A 21,481-nucleotide genomic window follows, 5' to 3' on the forward strand; every position below is an offset into this window, starting at 1 on the left:
TTTTAGCTGATTTTTCAGAGAACTTCTCATTCGTTATTCAAGACGAGATTCAAAGTTTTCATTGGGTGAACAAACAGGCAACGCTTCACCCATTTGTTTACTATTATAAACCAAGTGATGGAGGTGATTTAAAATCTATAAATCTTTGTATTATCAGTGATTATTTAGAACATACCACCACAGCAGTCCACACCTTCCAAAGTCATCTGATTGCAGATGTCAAGTCACATGTTCCGTCCGTGACACATATCATATACTTCACGGATGGGGCTGCAAGTCACTATAAGAACAGGAAAAATTTTATCAATTTGTGTAATCACAAAGATGATTTTGGTCTTGAAGCGGAGTGCACTTCTTTGCTCCCTGTCATGGAAAAAATGCTTGTGATGGGATAGGAGTGACAACAAAACGAATAGTAACCAAAACGAGTTTACAGATGACACGTAATGATCAAATTTTATCTCCACAGGACATGTATGATTATTGTGTAAAAAACATTTCTGGTATAAAGTACATTTATGTCAGGAGTGAGGAAGTAGTCAACCGTGAACTGCGATGGAGATTTGCTACTTATTTGCCTGTTCCTAAAACACGTTCATACCATAAATTTGTACCTCTCAGTGACGCCAAAGTTAGACACTTTCGCACTTCAGTTTCTACTGACTTTTAGAACGTAAATGTGAGAAAAGCGTCTTTGCACTGCCTCCAAACAGGTGACATAGTTGCACGTATTTATGAAGAAAAGTGGAACATTGGAATTGTTGAAGATGTGAGTATCGAACATGATGACGTGAAAGTGCATTTTTACGAACCCAGGACCACGAACTTCATTCAAAATTTCAAGAGACGACAAGACATGGGTACCTTTCAAGAACAAATTTAGGAAAGCTTACTGCCAATGAGCTTACAACAGCAACGGATCGGTGTCATATTATTACTCTGCAGTTGTGTGATCAAATATCCGAACTTTTTGTGGAACAAACTGTTTAAGTGGTACGTAAGAGCCAGTATTGTTCTTGTATGTTGTGCTTAACCACTCTATGCATTATTCATCCATTGCCAATCAATTTATGATGGATATACAGTAAACTCTCGTTTATCCGCACTTCTGCCTATGCTTATTTATAGGTATAACTTTGTGTTCATAATAAAGATACTTATAGTCTAATCTGAAACTCCTAATTTTCGGTATAGAATAATATCATGTAGACCTGTTATGGGGAGGAATTGTATATTTTTATCAGGTCCCCCACCAGAGATATATACCTGTGAAATATGCACTTTTTCCACTTTTCTGAATTTTTGATAATTTCTAGAAAAAAAGGGGGACACGTCTAAGGATTGAAACTTGGTGTGTAATAAGAACCATATCAGACCTCTTTTTTCAGTAAAGCTCAACTTCCTGACCACTTCCCTTCTTAAAAAAATAGGTGCCAAAGTTGGGATTTTTAACGTCAATCACCTACTTTTTCAAATTTTAATTTTACCCATTCATAATTTATAAAGGACAATAACTAGTATATACTCTTAAAGTGTAGAACTTACTGAACATTTTGGTTTTGATTTCACATCGATAGGGTAATTAGCAGCTTAGATATTTCAGATTCTGTAACCCCTTACAACACCACAAAATGGCACATCTTCGAAAACAAATATGGCTGCCACTCGAAACCAAAAGCCAATAAAATTAAAATAATGCTAATTTTGAACTAACGACATGATAAGTTATCTGTACATAAAAAAATCAGATTTTTAAAAAAAAAATTGAGCAACGATTTATTCCTTTTCTGGACCACTTCACATGGATTTACCCCTAGTGTATATTTTGATGTGCCATATTTAATTATATCTTTATGTATGTGTGTGTCTTCTTGTCTTAATGCGTATATATGTTGTGTTTCGAGCATAGGCGGATTTAGAGGTTGTCAGTTGTGGAGCGGATCTTCCGGAAGTTTGGAATACCCCTCTGTTCAGTGTGGGGTCCGGGAGTTCTCCCGCACTAAATTGTTAACATAAAAATTCGGTTTTTGAGCATTTTCGTGTATAAGTTTCTATGATAAAACATAAGGGTATATTTTTTATTTTTTCAGAAAGTTGTTGGTAGGAGATCAAACTCTCTCCATGTCCCCCCCCCCTCTTCTGTAACTAAAGTGAAGCTTTCCAATGGTTTTCAATCATTATATAAATAAAAATGCAATCTTTTAGGCAACATACCCTCAATGTATTTCAACATTTAGATAGCTGGTATGTCGAGTCAAAATCGTTGTATGTTATACCTCCTCTGCTTTTTTTCCACTTCGACCACTAAGTTGACCCATTAATTGTTCTGACGTTACAGCCTTGAGTTTGAAACATGGCAAACATCTGTGTAGTACTGCTTTGATAACTTGTCTAGCACGTGGAATCCAATATTCTTCTCGAAGAGATGGTAAGAGTAATTGTGGTCCAGCATGCAATAAACTCAAATGTTCTGCTGTAATAATAAGTCTAGTTAAATTATAGTTAGGAGGGAGGATCAATTGGTGTTTATTGTTATAGGATAGGTCATAATGTTCAAGCCTTCCTCCTACTCGCAGAAGACCTTGATTATCGATAAATGGATGTAAATCTCTCAATGAACTGTTCTTGGACACGGGACATCCTGATCACATATCTTGAATTTCTTCACTGTAAGAAGTACACTGAACAATACGAACACACGTTTGTAAGGCTGTCTTTGGCTCATCAGCTGATAATGCACGATTCCTTCTTGTAGATCTGTGTTACATTGTAAATGAATCTTTGACAATAAGCAACAACTCTAAGTAGATTCCTTAAAGTAGAAAACTTTTCCATAAAATTCATTACATTCTTGGATGTTGTCCGCTTCTCTGCAATCTATTTTCATCGACAACCTTTCATTAGGCCATGACACTGGATCCCTTAACCATTCAGGTCCATGCCACTATAATTTGGAATGCTGTAAGAGTGTTGAACTTACTCCTCTGCTGAGGAGATCTGCAGGATTTTGTTTTGATGAAACATGTTTTCAAACATTGATTTTGGTAATTTCTTGGATGTGCGAAACTCTATTTACTACAAATTGTTCCATCGATTTGCTGGTGATGCCGGTCCATAAATGAATTTAATCGATTTTCATATCAAGAATCGGGATGGCTTTGTTGACAAGTTTTGCTAAGTACATAATTCTAATCGTGGAAGCGACCTTTGATTTCGAGCACAATAAACAAACATTGGCAAAGTGTGAAACTAGTTACAACTGAAGGAAGAAATTCCTAACAACGGGGTAGTCACTAATCTAGATGTAGTTCAGCTGCCCGCTAACAGGTGGCATTGGAGCGGCTCAGACCCACAAAAACGGCTGATTTTCTCTTTTTTTAAATATTAGATTTAAAGGAAGCCAAACCGTAATCTCATATGGATGCAAGACACGTAAGGAAAGTAAGAGAGTGTTCAATGGATTTGTTATTACGTCTACTAAAAAGATGCTCAATGTCATGGACGTTCTATAGAGTGCGCCATTAGTCAAAAGAGGTTAGAAACCACTGTACTTCAGAACTAGTTTCAATGTTACTTACCCTGAGAGCAACTGGGTTGAGTGAGTAATCCACAGGCTGGCATTTGTAGCTGTAGTGAAATAACCATCCACTCATTAAATGCTGAAAAAAAAAACAAAGGAAATAATTAACATATTGTTCAGTTCCTCAATTTTGTAGGTATAGACGTTTTTCTCTCAAAGTTGGATATTCACCCTCCTTCGAAATGTTTTCAACTTCCAGAAGTGTTCAGGATTGATAATACATTGCAAAATATGCATGCAATTTTCCTTCGATTTCAGTAAGATGAACAGGAAAAGAGAAACCCTTTATTTACATTTGAGGCCTCATTCCGAATCGGTCTTCAAAAATTTATGGATTGCAACGCAACGCAAATAATCCAACGTTTGATTGCAGTGACACACCTAGCCTGGGACCAGAGGGCCTAGGTTACCAGTTTTTTGAGTGATAAAAATAATTCAAGCTATTATTTATATATATTTTTGAAAGTTTATAGTAAACTCATGGTGTACCTATCTTAGTTTGGATTCTGGCTGCCCCCTCCCCCCAGTTTTTACCTTCTTGATCCGCCACGGTGTAATTGTAACTGCAATGCTGACTATCACAAGATATTTGTGCTCATAAGGGAAACTGGTATGGAATGAGAGTACTGGTATGTAAAGGGTCTCTTATTTGATCTTAGACCATATGAGTTTGTAGTGTTAAAAGAATGTCTGTGAGTTTCTTGGTTTCCCCCGTTACACTGACCATTTCACCAATTCTTCATCATTTATAAGTATTTATTACCCATTTCTTTTAATCTAATACAATCGTGGGTCGTAAAACTACATTCTTTAAGATAGAAGGATGTCATATACAAGATGGTAAGAAATTATTTAAACAAACTTCGGGAGCTGATTTCCGACACCGAAACCAGCAAAAAAAAAAAAAAAAAAATCCTCTGGAACTTTGGTCAGTATAGTTTCGGCGCTATAAGTTGCCGAAAGCGTGAGAAAATGACCTTAAGAGGGCTGTAATTCAAAAACAACGCAACATGGAGAGTGCGATTTAAAACATGACACTCGAAGTCGTACCTGCTTGATTGAAAAATGTATGTTTCAAACCTCCGCAAGATGTGTGCGAGGGATTCCCTATAACCTGGCAAGTCGAAATCGTTGTGGATGGAGAAGTTTTCAGGACTAGTTCGGGAGAGTAATACTCCCGGAAGTAGGAACGAAATACACAGTTCTTATTGGTTGGCGGTATCCATTTCCTGCTACGTTGTATTCAAATAGGAGAAATCAAAAGTTTCCTCCTTTGGGTCCTCGTAGCAGAGCGTGCTAGCGCTATGTCCTAGTAACGAATGTCGCTTTTGGCGTGGGTTCAAACCCGGCCCAAGGAAAGTTTCTTAAATACTTTTTTTTAACATTATTATAACACTTTTTAAATTAAAATAATATGAAAATAATACTCAAAAAGTGATTTACGTACGAAATATCCATGTTTCACAATCCTGTGGTACTTTGGCAAGGTAGTTGGTGAGTACTTCAAATTATATGCCCGTAGCCAAACTCCATCTTTGAAATTTGTTGCGTGAGTACCTTAGGATTTTGAAACGTGGATTTTTGGATAGGGCACATAGTTCCTGAGAGAAGTCTTGACCCGACTACGGTAGGACCCATAGTTTTGGAGCTATGGACCTTTAAAGTTTTTTTTTTCATGTTTTCGACAGCCTATAACCCCGAAAGGAAGCATTTGTGCACCCAGGTTGTTCTGTACTCTTTGTCTTATACTGCTGTCAAGAATCACCTCCCAAGCGTTGTCAGAGTTGTTTTGAAACACCCTGTATAGAATTTCTACTTTTATGTGCAAAATTAGTAAAATCATCTCTTATATTACCCCTTCTACAATACTCGAGCTCTTTCCCCCAGACAATTATAACCGTTTTATTTCTTTTACTAGCTAATATGCCCATTCTTTGCTTAAAGTTTACGAAAATAATTAAATTAAATGAAATCTTTCCATCTAACATCTCAGGATTCTGCCTTTTTGGTTAATGAAGACGAGGACTAAGGCAAGTGAATGATGATGGAAGAACTGGTGAAATGAGAGAGTGGGAGGAAACGAGAGTAGCACGAGAAAACTCGTGGACATGATGTTTGTCCATCACTAATTTGTTTGGCCGGGATCGAAGCAGCGGTACCAGACCACGCACCAAAGGTAAGCGCTCTACCACTGAGCCACCGTTATCCACGTAAAATATCTAAAAGGAAAGAAAATAGTGAAATATCAAACAGCAATTCCTTCGTCGTTGCCCCTGTCAGTATAAAATAAAGAATAGAACATCTTTGGCCCTTCTTGTTATGTAATATCGCGTAACAGATATGTATTGTTTGTTGCATACATGCAGGCGTTCTGACAAAACCAGAAATGTTCTTTCCCAACAATTCCTCCTGGAGCCGAAAATCGACCAAAAAAAGGCTTCGTACACAATTAGATCCAGTGATGATCTCTCTGTGTACTGTTTCTGGGTGACTCTTTTATATGGGAATAGCTGACAGACACATAGACAAACACATAATTTTGTTTATTACCATCTATAAGCACTGGTCATTATCAGACCTTAATTCAGAATCTGAATAAAAACAGAGGGAAAAGAATGTCTTTATTCCATTTCGCAGTTATTTATCCCCTGCTGCTATGTAACTCCGCATAACCACGAAGTAATGATGATTGCATAGAGTCTGCCGAACTGCGAGAAATATACATTTTCTCATATATTTTCACTTCTTCTCAAATCAGACGACCCCCCTGGCCCGACAATCGAAAAAAGGACTTCAATGTGTTTAGACCTCTATCTGTGGAGATTTGTGTGCAAACATTTGTAGCTGTAATTCAGCCCGGGGCCGTTGGTAAAATTATCTCCAAGGGCGCAGGTCTTGTGGGCCAGGGGGACCCGGTACCCCCAAAGCTCAAGTGGGCCCCTCATTGTATTTATGAATATACAATATTTGGCATAATTTGAATCAAATTTGTCTTAAAATCCTCATATTATGCTTTCTGCATCTGAATGCTATCCCCCCGCCTCCCAAAAAATACAGAGAAATCGGCGCCCTTGCCTAGGTCTCCAGTTTTTTGAGTAATAATCATAACGTGTTATTTATATATTTTTAGAAGTTTATAGTAAACTCGCATGATATATCTGTTATAGTCTGGGTTCTGGCTGCCCCCTTCCCTATTTTTTTTTTTTTTTTTTTTTTTTTTTTTTTTTTTTTACCTTCTAGATCCACCACTGCTGTAAGAGAGACCTTTTTAAGGCGAGAAACTTAAGACAAAAAAACAGACACATTACATTAGTATTATTAAAAATGTGTCACATAGCGAGATAGTTTTTACTGAATCATCAAAGACAAAAAAGAAAGAAAAAAAGGAGCAACAAAAAACAATAGTTAAAGTCAAGAAGGCCAAAGACGTGTTATATAACTCATAATCTTACGCTTTATAAGTAATGGCATCGTCTCATTTTAGAGTAACACTTTCTTTTCTTCGCGTGGAAGGAATCTCTGCTAAGAAAGTAGGAAGTAATTGGACGGTTCCAAAGTACAAGTTTAAAAGAAGCGACCTTGTCTAATGATATGCTGTGGCTTCACAAAAAAAGGAGAAAAAGAAAGCAAATAAACAAGAAAAATCAAAACACGCATCAGCTGCGATATTATTTAATGAACGCTTTTTTTTTCTTTCTTTTACCTTACAGTTATTTATCTCTTTCTTTCTCTCTGCGTACTGAAGAAAAGTGAAAACTCGGAATTGCTTACAGGATCTTCCGCTTTGACTGCATTTCCTTTTAGGATCCAGTAGGTCAAGGTCACTTAGTGAAATAACAGGAAATATGGGTCCGTTACTAGAGAAAGAGGTTTGAGAAAGAAGCACGAAAATTTCCCTACATATTTCCCAGCCGTGCACTTGGCTAATGGTCGGCACTTTGAGGGCTAATTGTCAGAAATTCGTAGCTTAATTGTCGGTATATTTGGGGAATTAGTCAGTGTAAAAATAAAGTTGAAGATTAAGTTGGCTTAACGTAGTTTGAAGAGTATGTTAACAACAGTTTATAGACATTTATTCAATAGTTTCAACGTCGCACTTCTAAGCGTACATGTTTATTATTATTATTATTATTATTATTATTATTATTATTATTATTATTATTATTATTATTATTATTATTATTATTATTATTATTATTATTGTTTCGTCGTCAAATGACTTGGTTGACTAGTGCTTGGTAAAGCTGGCAATTACAACGTTGGACCAACGTTGGCAATTGAGTGCTCGGCTAAGCGGCCAAGTACAACGTAGGGTCAATGTTGGTAATTGAGTTGCTTGTCAAAGCGGTCAATTACAATATAAAGCCAATGTTGGCAATTGGGTTGGTTGGCAAATACTCGGCAAAGAGGCAAATTACAATGTAGGGCCAACAGTGGCAAATAACTTGATTTGCCAAAGCGATCAATTACAACGTAGGGCCAATGTTGGCAATTGAGTGGTTGGCAAAGCGGTCCATTACAATATAAGGCCAATGTTGGCAATTGAGTTGATTGGCAAATACTCGGCAAAGAGGCAAATTACAATGTAGGGTCAACGTTGGCAATTAAGTTGGGTGGCAAAGTGACCAATTACAACGTAGGGCTAACATTAGCAATCGAAGTTTGTTGGCAAAGTGGCCAACTATAACATAGAACAAACGTTGGCAACTGAATTGGTCGGCAAATACTCGGCAAAGAGGCAAATTACAACGTAGGGTCAATGTTGGTAATTGAGTTGGTTGGCAAAGCGGCCAATTACAACATAGGGCCAATGTTGGCAATTGAGTTGGTTAACAAATACTCGGCAAAGATGCCAATTAGAATGTAGGGCCAACGTTGGCAATTGAGTTGCTTGGAAAAGCGGCCAATTACAATCCAGGATCAATATTAGCAATCGAGTTCGTTGGCAAAGTAGCCAATTACAACGTAGGAAAAACGTTGGCAATTGAATTGGTTGGCAAATACTCGGCAAAGAGGCAAATTACAACGTAGGGTCAATGTTGGCAATTGAGTTGGTTGGCTAAGCGGTTAATTACAACGTAGAGCCAATGTTGGCAATTGAGTTGGTTAGCGAGCCCTTGGTAAAGCGGCCAATTACAACTTAGGGGCAACGTTGGTAATTGAGCTGGTTGCAAAGCTATTAATTACAACTTAGGAGAAATATTGGTAATGAAGCTGGTTAGCAAATCCTCGGTAAAGTGGCCAATTACAACGTAGGGCCAACGTTGGCAATTGTCTTGGTTGCAAAGCAGTTAATTATAACTTAGGGCCAACGTTGGCAATTGAGTTGATTGGCAAATTTCCCCAAATAGGCAAATTACAACGTAGGGTCAATGTTGGCAATTGAGTTGGTTAGTAAAGCGTGTAAGTACAACGTAGAGTCAATGTTGGCAATTGAGTTGGTCACAAACCCTCGGTAAAGCGGCCAATTACAACGTAGGGCCAACGTTGGCAATTGTGTTGGTTGCAAAGCGGTTAATTATAACTTAGGGTCAACGTTGGCAATTGAGTTGGTTGGCAAATCCTCGGTGATGCGGGCAATTACAACGTAGGAGCAATGTTGGCTATTGAGCTGGTTGGCAAATCCTCGGTAAAGCGGCCAATCACAACGTAGGACCAACGTTGGCAATTGTATTAGTTGCAAAGCGGCCAATTACAACATAGGGTCAACGTTGGGAATTGAGTTGGTTGGCAAATGCTCAGTATAGCGGCCAATTACAACATCGGGCCAACGTTGACAGTTGAATTGGTTGGGTAATGCTTGACAAAGCGGCCAATTACAAGATAGGACCAACGTTGGCAATTGAGTTGGTTGACTAATGTTCGGCTAAGCAGCCAATTAAAACATCAGAGCCAACGTTGGCAAATGGCTAGCCTGCCGTTTCCTTCGGTTGGGCCTACTGTCTATGGTGCTATAGTTACAATATTTTCCAATTGAATTTATGCAATGGAAGTACTGACTTCACTTATTAACAAGATCTATCTTACTGGAGGATGGCCAAAGGATTTTCTTGATGTTTACCTAAGAATAGCAAGCAAAGAAATGCAATGATCACAGAACCATTAACCTTATTTCCACACTGGAAAGATTATTGCACTATATTGAACGGGCGGCTGCAAAGTAAGATAGATGAGATGTTGGAGAGAGATCAATTTGGATTTTGGGAAAGACAAGGCAGCAGAGATGCACTGGGTTGATGAGAATTATCCCAGCCCGACTTCTTGACGTAAAGAAAGAGTTACGTTTGTGCTTCATCGACTAGGCCAATTGCACCAAACTTCTGAAAATACTTAAAGAAATCAGGATCAAGTGGTGAGATCAACGACTTGTTCGCAACCTGTACATAGGACAACGAGTGAAGTTGCGCTTAAATCAAGGAGAAATCAATAGAATGAAGATTGGAAGAGGAGTCAGACAAGAATGTAGTATGTCATCCTAATTATTCAACTTTTACAGTGAATGTTTAATGAAGGAAGCATTAATGGGAATTGGAGATCTCAAGACTTCAGGGCACATCATTAACAGGGTCAGGTATGTAGATGGCACGGTTATTATAGCTAAACTGGTTGACAATTGCTAGGGATGAAACATATTTTCAGTCATAAGTTTTGAGAACACGGCTTCATAACTATGTAGTGGCATAAATATATAGAAGGCACTAATGAGCCACAACATCCCAGAGGAGAGGCAACCGAGCTATGATGCAAGGTTTCTGCTTACGAACAAACGCCAGACTGAATCAGAAGGTTGCGCTCAAAAGACACGACCAAACACGACAGCTGATGATGTGAGTCCAATACTGTAGTGCAACCTAATTGGTCTGTTGGAAACTGGTGCAAAGGGTTCATCTCAGTGATTAGGATCGTGGAAGAGCTGTTGGTCGTCTTGAAGCAGCTCAAAGTGATATAAAGGTTCCATGTGTGATGGGAGTAATATAAAGTGTTATTTCCCGAGTGAAGAAAGCTGCTGTAACCAGGCTAACAGCTCTACGCGTGCATGATGCAAATCGGAGCACAACAGCTCGACAGGATCGCTACATTGGCCAGAAATTGACGTGTCACTCCTGCGGAAATTGTTAGTCAGTTTGCCGAAGCGTCAGGTGTTCGCGTGTAACCCCGAACAATTTCACGATGACTCAATAGGGTCGAATTGTATGCGTGGAAACCTGTTAAGTATGTTGCAATATCCCCCACACAACTGTACTAGGTTATAGTGGTATATGCCACATCGTGATTGGGACGAGGGAAACTGGACAATTGTTTTGTTCTGAGACGAGTCATGGTTCTGTGTGTACAGTGATTCTGGCCATCAATTGATGTGGCGAGAACAAGGAACATGTTACCAATCATCGAACATCCGTGAATGGGACAGGACATCAACGTACCCGTCTTGCATTCCAATCCTCACACCCATAGTCACATAAGATAATAAGGCGTTATCAAGAGGATGTCAAAAACCGCCAAATTTTGAATTTTTAGCAATTTATACCATGGAAGAAAACGTGAGGAATCAACCAAGTATACAAACTATCCAACCAAACTGTCCTAGAGGACACTTATCAAATTTTGTTGGACAGTTCCTAAATTTAAGAGGTGGTCCTATGAACCCTTCCAAATTCTAAGAAAGGAGCATCAATGTCCTATAAAATAGAATGTACCCTTGCATCCAACCAAACAGTCGTAAAACTTTATCAAAGAATATAAATTCGGTCAATAACATACCACGTGGTACGACGTATTGCTTACGTTTATACAGGGTATTTTGTTAACTTTTTTTACCCATAGGAGGGTATAATAATCAGAACCAAAGAAATTTACAGCAATATATATTTTGGTCTTAAAGAACATTTAAGAAATTTCATATTTTGACCAAACATTTACCAAACTTCATATTCCCTATTTTAAGAGGTGGTCTTATGTACCCCTCCAAAATTCAATAGGAAAGCATCAATGTATGATCTGTCAGGAAAGTAAATGTACACCTATTTTTCGAGTCTGGCATTCCTGCGCTCCATCCGTGGAGAGTATGAGAATTAAATCAATCAAATGTTTACTGAGGGGCAAAAAGAAAAGCTTAATCTGAATAATACATTGCAGAGGGGCACAAGCTGTGAATACGAATAGTGCATTGTGTAAATAAAGGACGGCACCGAAAGAGAAAGCCAGAAACAGCTGTTAAACTTACAAGAAAAGAGTAAAAATTGTCGAAGTGGGAACATAAAACACAAATACAACAAATATGCCGACAACTAAACGGTCACCATGTCATGATCTTGGTCTAGTGGTTAAGGTGCTGGCTTACAAATGCAAAGGTCGCAAGTTCGAATCCTGGGCAAGGACATTTTTAAAAATTTTTGTTAATAATACATACAACTCATGAGAGATGGTAAAAGAGGTCGTATTTAGTTTTTCGTAGCAATTATTATTGGTAATTTTTAGTACTGATAATACTTTTTGTCTTTGCGTATTGCTTTTGTTCTTGTCTTCATTTCCAAATAGAAGAATATCCGAACAAATGCCACCAAAATTCCTCATATTTTGAATGTAAACGCCATTTGCAATTAGTAAAGAATAAAAATTGAACGTTCCGAAGTAGCTGCAAAAAGTAAAAGGAAAAACATGGAAGTCGACCATACTCATGGTTACTAAAAATACAATTTCTACATGCTTTACACCTCCCGACCACGTTTCTACGTTAGCAAGTAAGAGGCTTGTGTTTAGGTTAGGTTCGTCAATACGTTTTGCAAAGGGGCCCGGTTTAGCTCTGACGCACCATAGGTGCGAGAAGGGAGAAAAACACTTTTTCTCTCTCCCTCTGTGTGTCTATTTATCTATCTATTTGTATATATATAACGCTATTTGTGAATGCCATAACCCTAATTTTCAGCGGATTGAGACGAAACTTGGCACAAACATTAATTGTTGAAATATCTTGATGAGTTCGTTAACCAGAATAATCAGATGAAAATGTTCAAAATGGTGGCCCTTCAAACTCTTAAAAAGTTCCAAGGAAACCAAATTTCGCCCATAAATAGGTATTCAGAAAGTTTGAATAAATTTTCCTCTTTTACTGAAATATTTGTGTGCAGAAACTTATTGAAATATTGGACCCAATTAATCGCCTAAAGAAGGTTCACGCCCTTTTGCTACGGTCAGTTTTTTTTTTTTTTTAGGAGGGGGTTATTTTCCTATTGGAACAAGATGATTGTTAGTGATGATATGAAATTACACATTGAAAGTGAAGTAATTTGTGTAACGTGTTATTTGAAAGAATGATATTTGAAAGAATATTCCTCTAACACAGAGAACTGTATGTAAATCATGTATTTCGAGTTCGGAAGCCTTAATGGCGAGGAGTGTTATTTGATTTGCTTTTTAGTAACACATTACATTGCAAATAAAGGTAGACAACATTAGTGGTAAGTAAAATAATAATAATAATAATAATAATAATAATAATAATAATAATAATAATAATAATAATAATAATAATAATAATAATAATAATAATAATAATAATAATAATAATAGGTGTTGTTTGTGGCAAGGCAATATCTTCCTCAGTTCCCCTTCAAACTTAATGATTGTAACGCCATATCTCCCTTACAAACAAAATATTAGTAATTTATATCGAGAGAACGGGAAACTGTAGAGCGATGGGACCAACGTTGGACAGTATGCACGCATAGTACTCAGAAAAGTAAGCGATTTCAATGCAAAATGAACGAAGAGTCATTGTCATGGGTACTCATGGGGCCACGGCAGAGCCCTCTTTAGGCAAAATGTCGATAGCTTATATCGAGAAAACAGGAGGTGATACTGGGATGGGACCAACGTTGGACACCGTGGACCCATAAGGCGCATCGAAAAAATTAGGGAGGCGGGCGCCAGCCAGCCTTACTTATTTCCACATAATAATATAAAATTATATTGTCGAAATACACACACGAGTTAGCTACTAATATTTCATATTATTATTATTATTATTATTATTATTATTATTATTATTATTATTATTATTATTATTATTATTATTATTATTATTATTATTTTATTATTATTTTTTTATTATTATTATTATTATTATTATTATTATTATTATTATTATTATTATTATTATTATTATTATTATTATTATTATTATCATCTACAGCGTCTTTTCATTACGTGAGCATGTTTGACATGAAACCAAAGAGAAAATCCATCCTGTAGCGGAAAGAAACAATACTTTCTCTCAAATGAATAAAATATCAAGCCGAGATTGATTCGAACTCGCATGGACGGCGCGAAAAGCCAGTGCTTTGTCCACTATTTCTTAACTGACTCACCGAACGCGTTTCAGTAACTTACTTGTTGCTAATTTTACTTGCTTCACTCGTTTAACTTGCTTTTTCTAATAACTTATAACGACAGGGACACGAACACAGAAACATCGAGAACAGTTAAAAATGATAGATGCTCTCCCGCCGAGAATCGAACCCGAGACTCCATACACCCAAGGCTCACGTGCTAGCCTCTAGACCAGCGGCGATGGCAACGCTCACTTCCTGTGTCGTTAGGGATTACGACCACTGTATTGCCAACTATCACTTCTGTGGGTTGTATACTATGATCACATGTTTCTTCTTTGCTGGAAGAGTAAAACCTACATTATATGTAATACATGAGGTATTTAGACCTACATGCTCTTCATATAATGTAATAAAAGGGTCATGGTGTCGGATTTTAATACATGACGTATTGCAGTATACAACATGCTTTGCATTACTTGTTTGTTTGTAGACAGCTACTAGCTTAGTGTTCTGAAAGGTTGTGTATAAACCAGGGATAGCCCGTTCCGGAATTATTAGTTTTCGGACTCCCGAAAGTAAAGCCGGACAAATTCCGGAATTCGGAAAATTCCAATTTTGTAATAATTTCGGAATTCGGAAAAATCCGGAATTTAGAAATTTCTGATTTCGTTAACATTCCGGAATTCGGAAAATCCGGATTGTTTCGAAAGTTGGAGGTTTTCTCAATTCCGGAATTTTCTCAATTCCGGATTCTTTCCGAGTTCCGAAATTGTTCTGAATTCCGGAGTATAACTGAATTCCATAATTTTGCGAAATCCGGAAAGTGAAAGTTCCGCTTCCGAAAAATGAATTTATTTTGGTTAATATGAATCGTGGCGGAAATAAGTCTTTGACCAGGTAATGGCGACTGGTTTGAAAGAAATGGGGAGTATGAGAATTCAATCTGTCATATTTGTAGTTTTGAGTGGAGAAAGAACGAACTTGTGAACCCGTGGTTTAAGAAAAACTCAAGTTATTAATATAAACTTTGCCGACTTCATAAAAGAAATACGAAAGACATTTTGAATCGAAAAATATAACATACAAGTTTGCAAGCGGAGACAACGAAACCTAACGTAACTAGACTAAAGACGGATCGTTTACCGCGTAGCGATCGCGGTTCAGTGGTCAAGGTGCTTCTGCAAATGCACGTTGCAATTTTTTTTTCTTACTTTAGAATTTTTGATGGCGATTGATCAGCGATAACATACGTTTTATTATATTCAGATATTTGAATACTCGGATGTTTCAAAACTTGAACTATCAAATCTTCAGGAATAATAATAGTAATAATAATAATTATTATTATCTCGTAGAAGATTAAAAGCTAGAAGCTAAATTATCGCTCAGGTCATACCATTACAAGGAGAAACGTGACATTTGGAAAGAATATTTCGGTTTGGTTTAATGTTGCTCACGAGAAGAGGAGTTTCTCATCTCGTTTCTAAAACAAATAAAATAACATGAGAATTAACATTTTACATTCGAGACGGGTCAGGGCTAAATTAAAATTTTCGTCTCTCTTTGGAGATGAGAATCGAGACGAGACGAAAAGTATCGTAAACATTTCCCGTCTTGTCTCGATTCTCGAAATAGTGTATGTCCATTCTTTAAGTAACAATTGCTCTGTAGACTGAATCTCATAGGCTATTTCGTTACATTCTATTTCAGAGCTCATTGAATTATGCTCTGTGTAGGTATTTTTGTAGCAAAGCCTTTATATTTACCTCTGCATATTCTAAAAATTAGTTTATTATATGCCTTACTGTCGCGTGATATTCAGTTATATTTATTACAGTTATTTTCCTCAAAACATACTTTCTACATGAAACTTCAATAAAAGGTTCTAGTTTAAAATGTTGGTAGTTGCAGAGGTGCGTCTTGAAGGTACGGAACCCTTTCCCCGAAATCTCTACTTTTAAGTAAATTTTGCCAAATTTCAGGGCAAGTTTAAAACTATTATTATTATTATTATTATTATTATTATTATTATTATTATTATTATTATTATTATTATTATTATTATTATTATTATTATTATTATTAATATTATTATTATTATTATTATTATTATTATATCAACTCCATGTATAATCTTTAAAAGATATACGGTTTGTATCTGAATAGTAAAAGCTAATTGACTGTCGATCTCGGTCGTCTGGAAGTCTTCAGGAGGCAAGGACATCGGTCACGTTCTGGGTTTGAGTTCCGAAGAGGCAAGTATTCGGGCTCGAGCAAAAAATTGTTAAAAGTTATAGGCTTCATCCAAACATATTCAAAACAGCTGGGACCGGGTTTGGGCTTCTCAACGGCTCGAGCGGCTCGGCTTACAGCTCATTCAATATGGAACCGAATCGAGAAGTGAGCCGAGCCAACAGCTCACCACACCAAGCCGATTTGAGCCATCGGCTTAGTTGACCTGAGTCGAAACGTGCTGATGAACTAGTTTCAACTTAGCTGGCTCGAACCGGATCACATGAGCCGAGTAGGTGACCCATCCCAACCGAGAAAGCTCGAGCCATCGGCTCAATTGAGCTGAGTCGATGGCTTGTTCCAACTAAGCCGGCTCGGGTCATCGGCTCATCCCAACCGAGCCGACTCGAGCTGTTCGCTCAGTTGATACGAGCCGAGCCGGTTGATATCACTATCCGAGTTGTTCTTCTGCTTGGGCTCAAGAATTCGACCGTGCAGATCTCAGCCTTGATTTTAAGAACTACAGTATATACTTATATTGGTGATTACGACATTTGAGGCTGTCTCGTAATAATAATAATAATAATAAACTCTTGTCTTCTCGTTATCTAGACGAGACGAGATACACTAAAATTGCCCCACGAGATGCACTAAAATTACGAGATGAGACGCACCTCTGTCGTGAGCAACACTAAAAGTATTCCACATTACTGCTTACATTTCTCATGGCTTTTGCTTTCCAGTCTGTTCAGGCTAATATTTCAAAACGAGTTAAAACGAGCTGAACGAGCGAGAGAGCCATTATCAAACTCAACTCAACTCGAAACTCGACCTCGAAAACAGCGACTTGGCTCGGAACTCAATTCAAGAAAATTACCTTTGACTCGACTCAAATTGTACTCGAGTTGAATTGAATTTTGGCTCGACTTGTGCTCATCCCTATTCGTGTTTGTATTTTATGTTTCCACTTCAACAATGTCTACTCTTTTTTCTCCTTTTACCTGCTGTTTCTGGATTTCTCTTTCGGTGTCGTCCTTTATTTACACCGTGCACTATTCTTATTCCGAGCTTGTGACCCGCTTCAATGTCTTATTCAGTTTAGGCTTTTCTTCTTACATTTACTTCACATGTGATTGATTTAATTCTCACTTTCCGCGCACGACCGATGAAAATGTTTTATTATTATTATTATTATTATTATTATTATTATTATTATTATTATTATTATTATTATTATTATTATTATTATTATTATTATTATTATTATTATTATTATTATACTATTGAACTTGCACGGCGAAATTACTGTATAATACGATATCATTTCTGTAATTTTACTCCATTGTATGTTATTTAGTTTATTAAGGATCACTAAATTGTCTCCAGATCAACGAATAAATTAACTACGGCATTCACTTTGGTGGAAATATCATTACATGAACATGTTTGGAACGAACCAATAATCTTATTGCAATGATATTTCCACCAAAGTGCATGCCGTAGTTAATTTATTCGTTAATTTGGAGACAATTTAGTGCCCATTAATAAACTAAATAACATACAATGGAGTAAAATTACAGAAATGATATCGTATTATACAGTAATTTCGCCGTGCAAGTTCAATAGTATAATAATAATAATAATAATAATAATAATAATAATAATAATAATAATAATAATAATAATAATAATAATAATAATAATAATAATAATAATAAAACATTTTCATCGGTCGTGCGCGGAAAGTGAGAATTAAATCAATCAAATGTGAAGTCAATGTAAGGAGAAAAGGCTAAACTGAATAAGACATTGAAGCGGGTCACAAGCTGGGAATAAGAATAGTGCATGGTGTTAATAAAGGACGACACCGGCAGAGAAATCCAGAAACAATAGGTAAACGAAGAAAAAAAAAGAGTAGAAATTGTTGAAGTGGAAACAAAATACAAATACGAATAGGGATGAGCAGGAGTCGAGCCAAAATTCGACTCGACTCGAGTTCAATCCGAGTCGACTCAAAGGTATTTTTCTTGAGTTGAGTTCCAAGCCAAGGCGCTGTTTCCGAGGTCGAGTTTCGAGTTGAGTCGAGTTTTGTAATGGCTCTCTCGCTCGTTCAGCTCGTTTTAACTCGTTTTGAAATAATGGCCTGATTAGACTGGAAACCGAAAGCCATGAGAAATGTAGGCAGTAATGTGGGATACTTTTAGTGTTGCTCACGGGAAAGGGTGCGTCTCCTCTCGTAGTTTTGGTGCATCTCGTGGGGCAATTTTAGTGTATCTCGTCTAGTCTAGATAACGAGAAGACAAGAGTTTATTATTATTATTATTACGAGACAGCCTCAAATGTCGTAATCACCAAAATAAGTATATACTGTAGTTCTTAAAATTAAGGCTGAGACCTGCAAGGTCGAATTCTTGAGCCCAAGCAGAAGACCAACTCGGGTAGTGATATCAACCGGCTCGGCTTGTATCAACTGAGCGAAGTTGTTGTATTACTATACATCTGCTTCCGCCCCTGTCAAATCTGGTCGATCTCGTTGACGCGACATATTTGCTTTTTTATACCCCTTTCTTCGTTTACTGAACAAAACAGTAACTATTCTGAAATATACTACTGCGCATGCCTCGTAGATAAATATTTCTGATGCCAATAGTTTCCGTTTTGTCCAAGGAATGTTCTTTTTCTTATTCCCAGCATGACCCTTTATTACATTATATGAAGAGCATGTAGGTCTAAATACCTCATGTATTACATATAATGTAGGTTTTACTCTTCCAGCAGAGAAGAAACATGTGATCATAGTATACAACCCACAGAAGTGATAGCTGGCAAGACAGTGGTCGTAATCCCTAACGACACAGGGAGAGAGTGATGCCCATCCCGCTGGTCTAGTCGCTAGCACGTGCGCCTTTGGTGTATGGAGTTCCGGGTTCGATTCCCGGCGGGAGAGCATCTATGATTTTTAACTGTTCTCGATGTTTCTGTGTTCGTGTCCCTGTCGTTATAAGTTATTAGAAAAAGCAAGTTAAACGAGTGAAGCAAGTAAAATTAGCAATAAGTAAGTTACTGAAACACGTTCAGTGAGTCAGTTAAAAAAAAAAAGTAGTGGACAAAGCACTGGCTTTTTGCGCCGTCCATGCGAGTTCGAATCAATCTCGGCTTGATTTTTTTATCCATTTGAGAGAAAATATTGCTTCTTTACGCTACAGGTAGTCCACTCTTTTCGTATTTTCGCGGTCGTCCACAGTTAAAGTAACTGACTGTTATTCTTTCTACGAATGATGGATCTTCTCTTTGGATTCATGTCAAACACGCACAGGTAATGAAAAGACGCTGTCGATAATAATAATAATAATAATATGAAATATTAGTAGCTAACTCGTGTGTGTATTTCGACAATATAATTTTATATTATTATGTGGAAATAAGTAAGGCTGGCTGGCGCCCGCCTCCCTAATTTTTTCGATGCGCCTTATGGGTCCACGGTGTCCAACGTTGGTCCCATCCCAGTATCACCTCCTGTTTTCTCGATATAAGCTATCGACATTTTGCCTAAAGAGGGCTCTGCCGTGGCCCCATGAGTACCCATGACAATGACTCTTCGTTCATTTTGCATTGAAATCGCTTACTTTTCTCAGTACTATGACTGCATACTGTCCAACGTTGCTCCCATCGCTCTACAGTTTCTCGTTCTCTCGATATAAATTACTAATATTTTGTTTGTAAGGGAGATATGGCGTTACAATCATTACGTTTGAAGAAGAATTGATTAAGGTATTACCTTGCCACAAACAACACCTATTATTATTATTATTATTATTATTATTATTATTATTATTATTATTATTATTATTATTATTATTATTATTATTATTATTATTATTATTATTATTTTACTTACCACTAATGTTGCCTACCTTTATTTGCAATGCAATGAGTTACTAAAAAGCAAATCAAATAACACTCCTCGCCATTCAGGCTCCCGAACTCGAAATATATGATTTACAGTTCTCTGTGTTAGAGGAATGCACATTTATTATATTATTCTTTCATATAACACGTTTCACAAGTTACTTCACTTTCAATGTGTAATTTCACATCATCACTAACAATCATCTTTTTCCGATAGGAAAATAACCCCCTCCTGCAAAAAAAAAACTGACCGTAGCGAAAGGGCGTGAACCTTCTTTAGGCGATTAATCGGGTCCATTATTTCAATAAGTTTCTGTACACAAATATTTCAGTAAAAGAGGAAAATTTATTCAAACTTTCTGAATACCTATTTATGGGCGAAATTTGGTTTCCTTGGAACTTTTTAAGAGTTTGAAGGGCCACCATTTTGAACATTTTCATCTGATTATTCTGGTTAACGAACTCATCAAGATATTTCAACAATTAATGTTTGTGCCAAGTTTCGTCTCAATCCGCTGAAAATTAGGGTGGTTATGGCATTCACAAATAGCGTTATATATATACAAATAGATAGATAAGTAGACACACAGAGGGAGAGAGAGAAAGTGTTTTTCTCCCTTCTTGCACATGTGGTGCGTCAGAGCTAAACCGGGCCCCTTTGCAAAACGTATTGAGCAACCTAACCTAAACACAAACCTCTTACTTGCTAACGTAGAAACGTGGTCGGGAGGTGTAAGGCATGTAGAAATTGTATTTTTAATAACCATGAGTATGGTCCACTTCCATGTTTTTCTTTTTACTTTTTGCAGCTACATCGGAACGTTCAATTTTTATTCTTCACTAATTGCAAATGGCGTTTACATTCTAAATATGAGGAATTTTGGTGGCATTTGTTCGGATATTCTTCTCTTTGGAAATAAAGAAAAGAATAAAAGCAATACGCAAAGACAAAAAGTATTATCAGTACTAAACATTACCAATAATAATTGCTACGAAAAACTAAATACGACCTCTTTTACCATCTCTCATGAGTTGTATGTATTATTATCAAAAATTTTTAAAATGTCCTCGCTTAAGATTCGAACTGGCGACCTTTGCATTTGTAAGCCAGCACCTTAACCACTACACCAAGATCTTGGCATGGTGATCGTTTAGTTGTCGGCGTATTTGTTGTATTTGTGTTTTATGTTCCCACTTCGACAATTTTTACTCTTTTCTTGTAAGTTTAACAGCTGTTTCTGGCTTTCTCTTTCGGTGTCGTCCTTTATTTACACAATGCACTATTCGTATTCACAGCTTGTGCCCCTCTGCAATGTCTTATTCAGATTAAGCTTTTCTTTTTGCCCCTCAGTAAACATTTGATTGATTTAATTCTCATACTCTCCACGGATGGGGCGCAGGAATGCCAGACTCGAAAAATAGGTGTACA

General features: G+C 37.1%; 1 protein-coding gene across 1 annotated transcript in view; it reads right to left on the reverse strand.

Moving 5' to 3' along the window:
* The window catches only part of LOC145672926 (very long chain fatty acid elongase AAEL008004-like), a 153,007-nt gene that overhangs the window by 43,996 nt on the left and 87,530 nt on the right, over positions 1-21,481 (reverse strand). The window contains exon 4 of the mRNA XM_081742142.1: positions 3,579-3,659. Within this exon, the coding sequence (XP_081598268.1) occupies positions 3,579-3,659 (81 nt within the window). The remainder of the gene's footprint in view (positions 1-3,578; positions 3,660-21,481) is intronic.

This window comes from Thermobia domestica, chromosome 16 (assembly GCF_964235325.1).
Source record: "Thermobia domestica chromosome 16, izTheDome1.hap1.1, whole genome shotgun sequence".
Lineage (NCBI taxonomy): Eukaryota > Metazoa > Arthropoda > Insecta > Zygentoma > Lepismatidae > Thermobia > Thermobia domestica.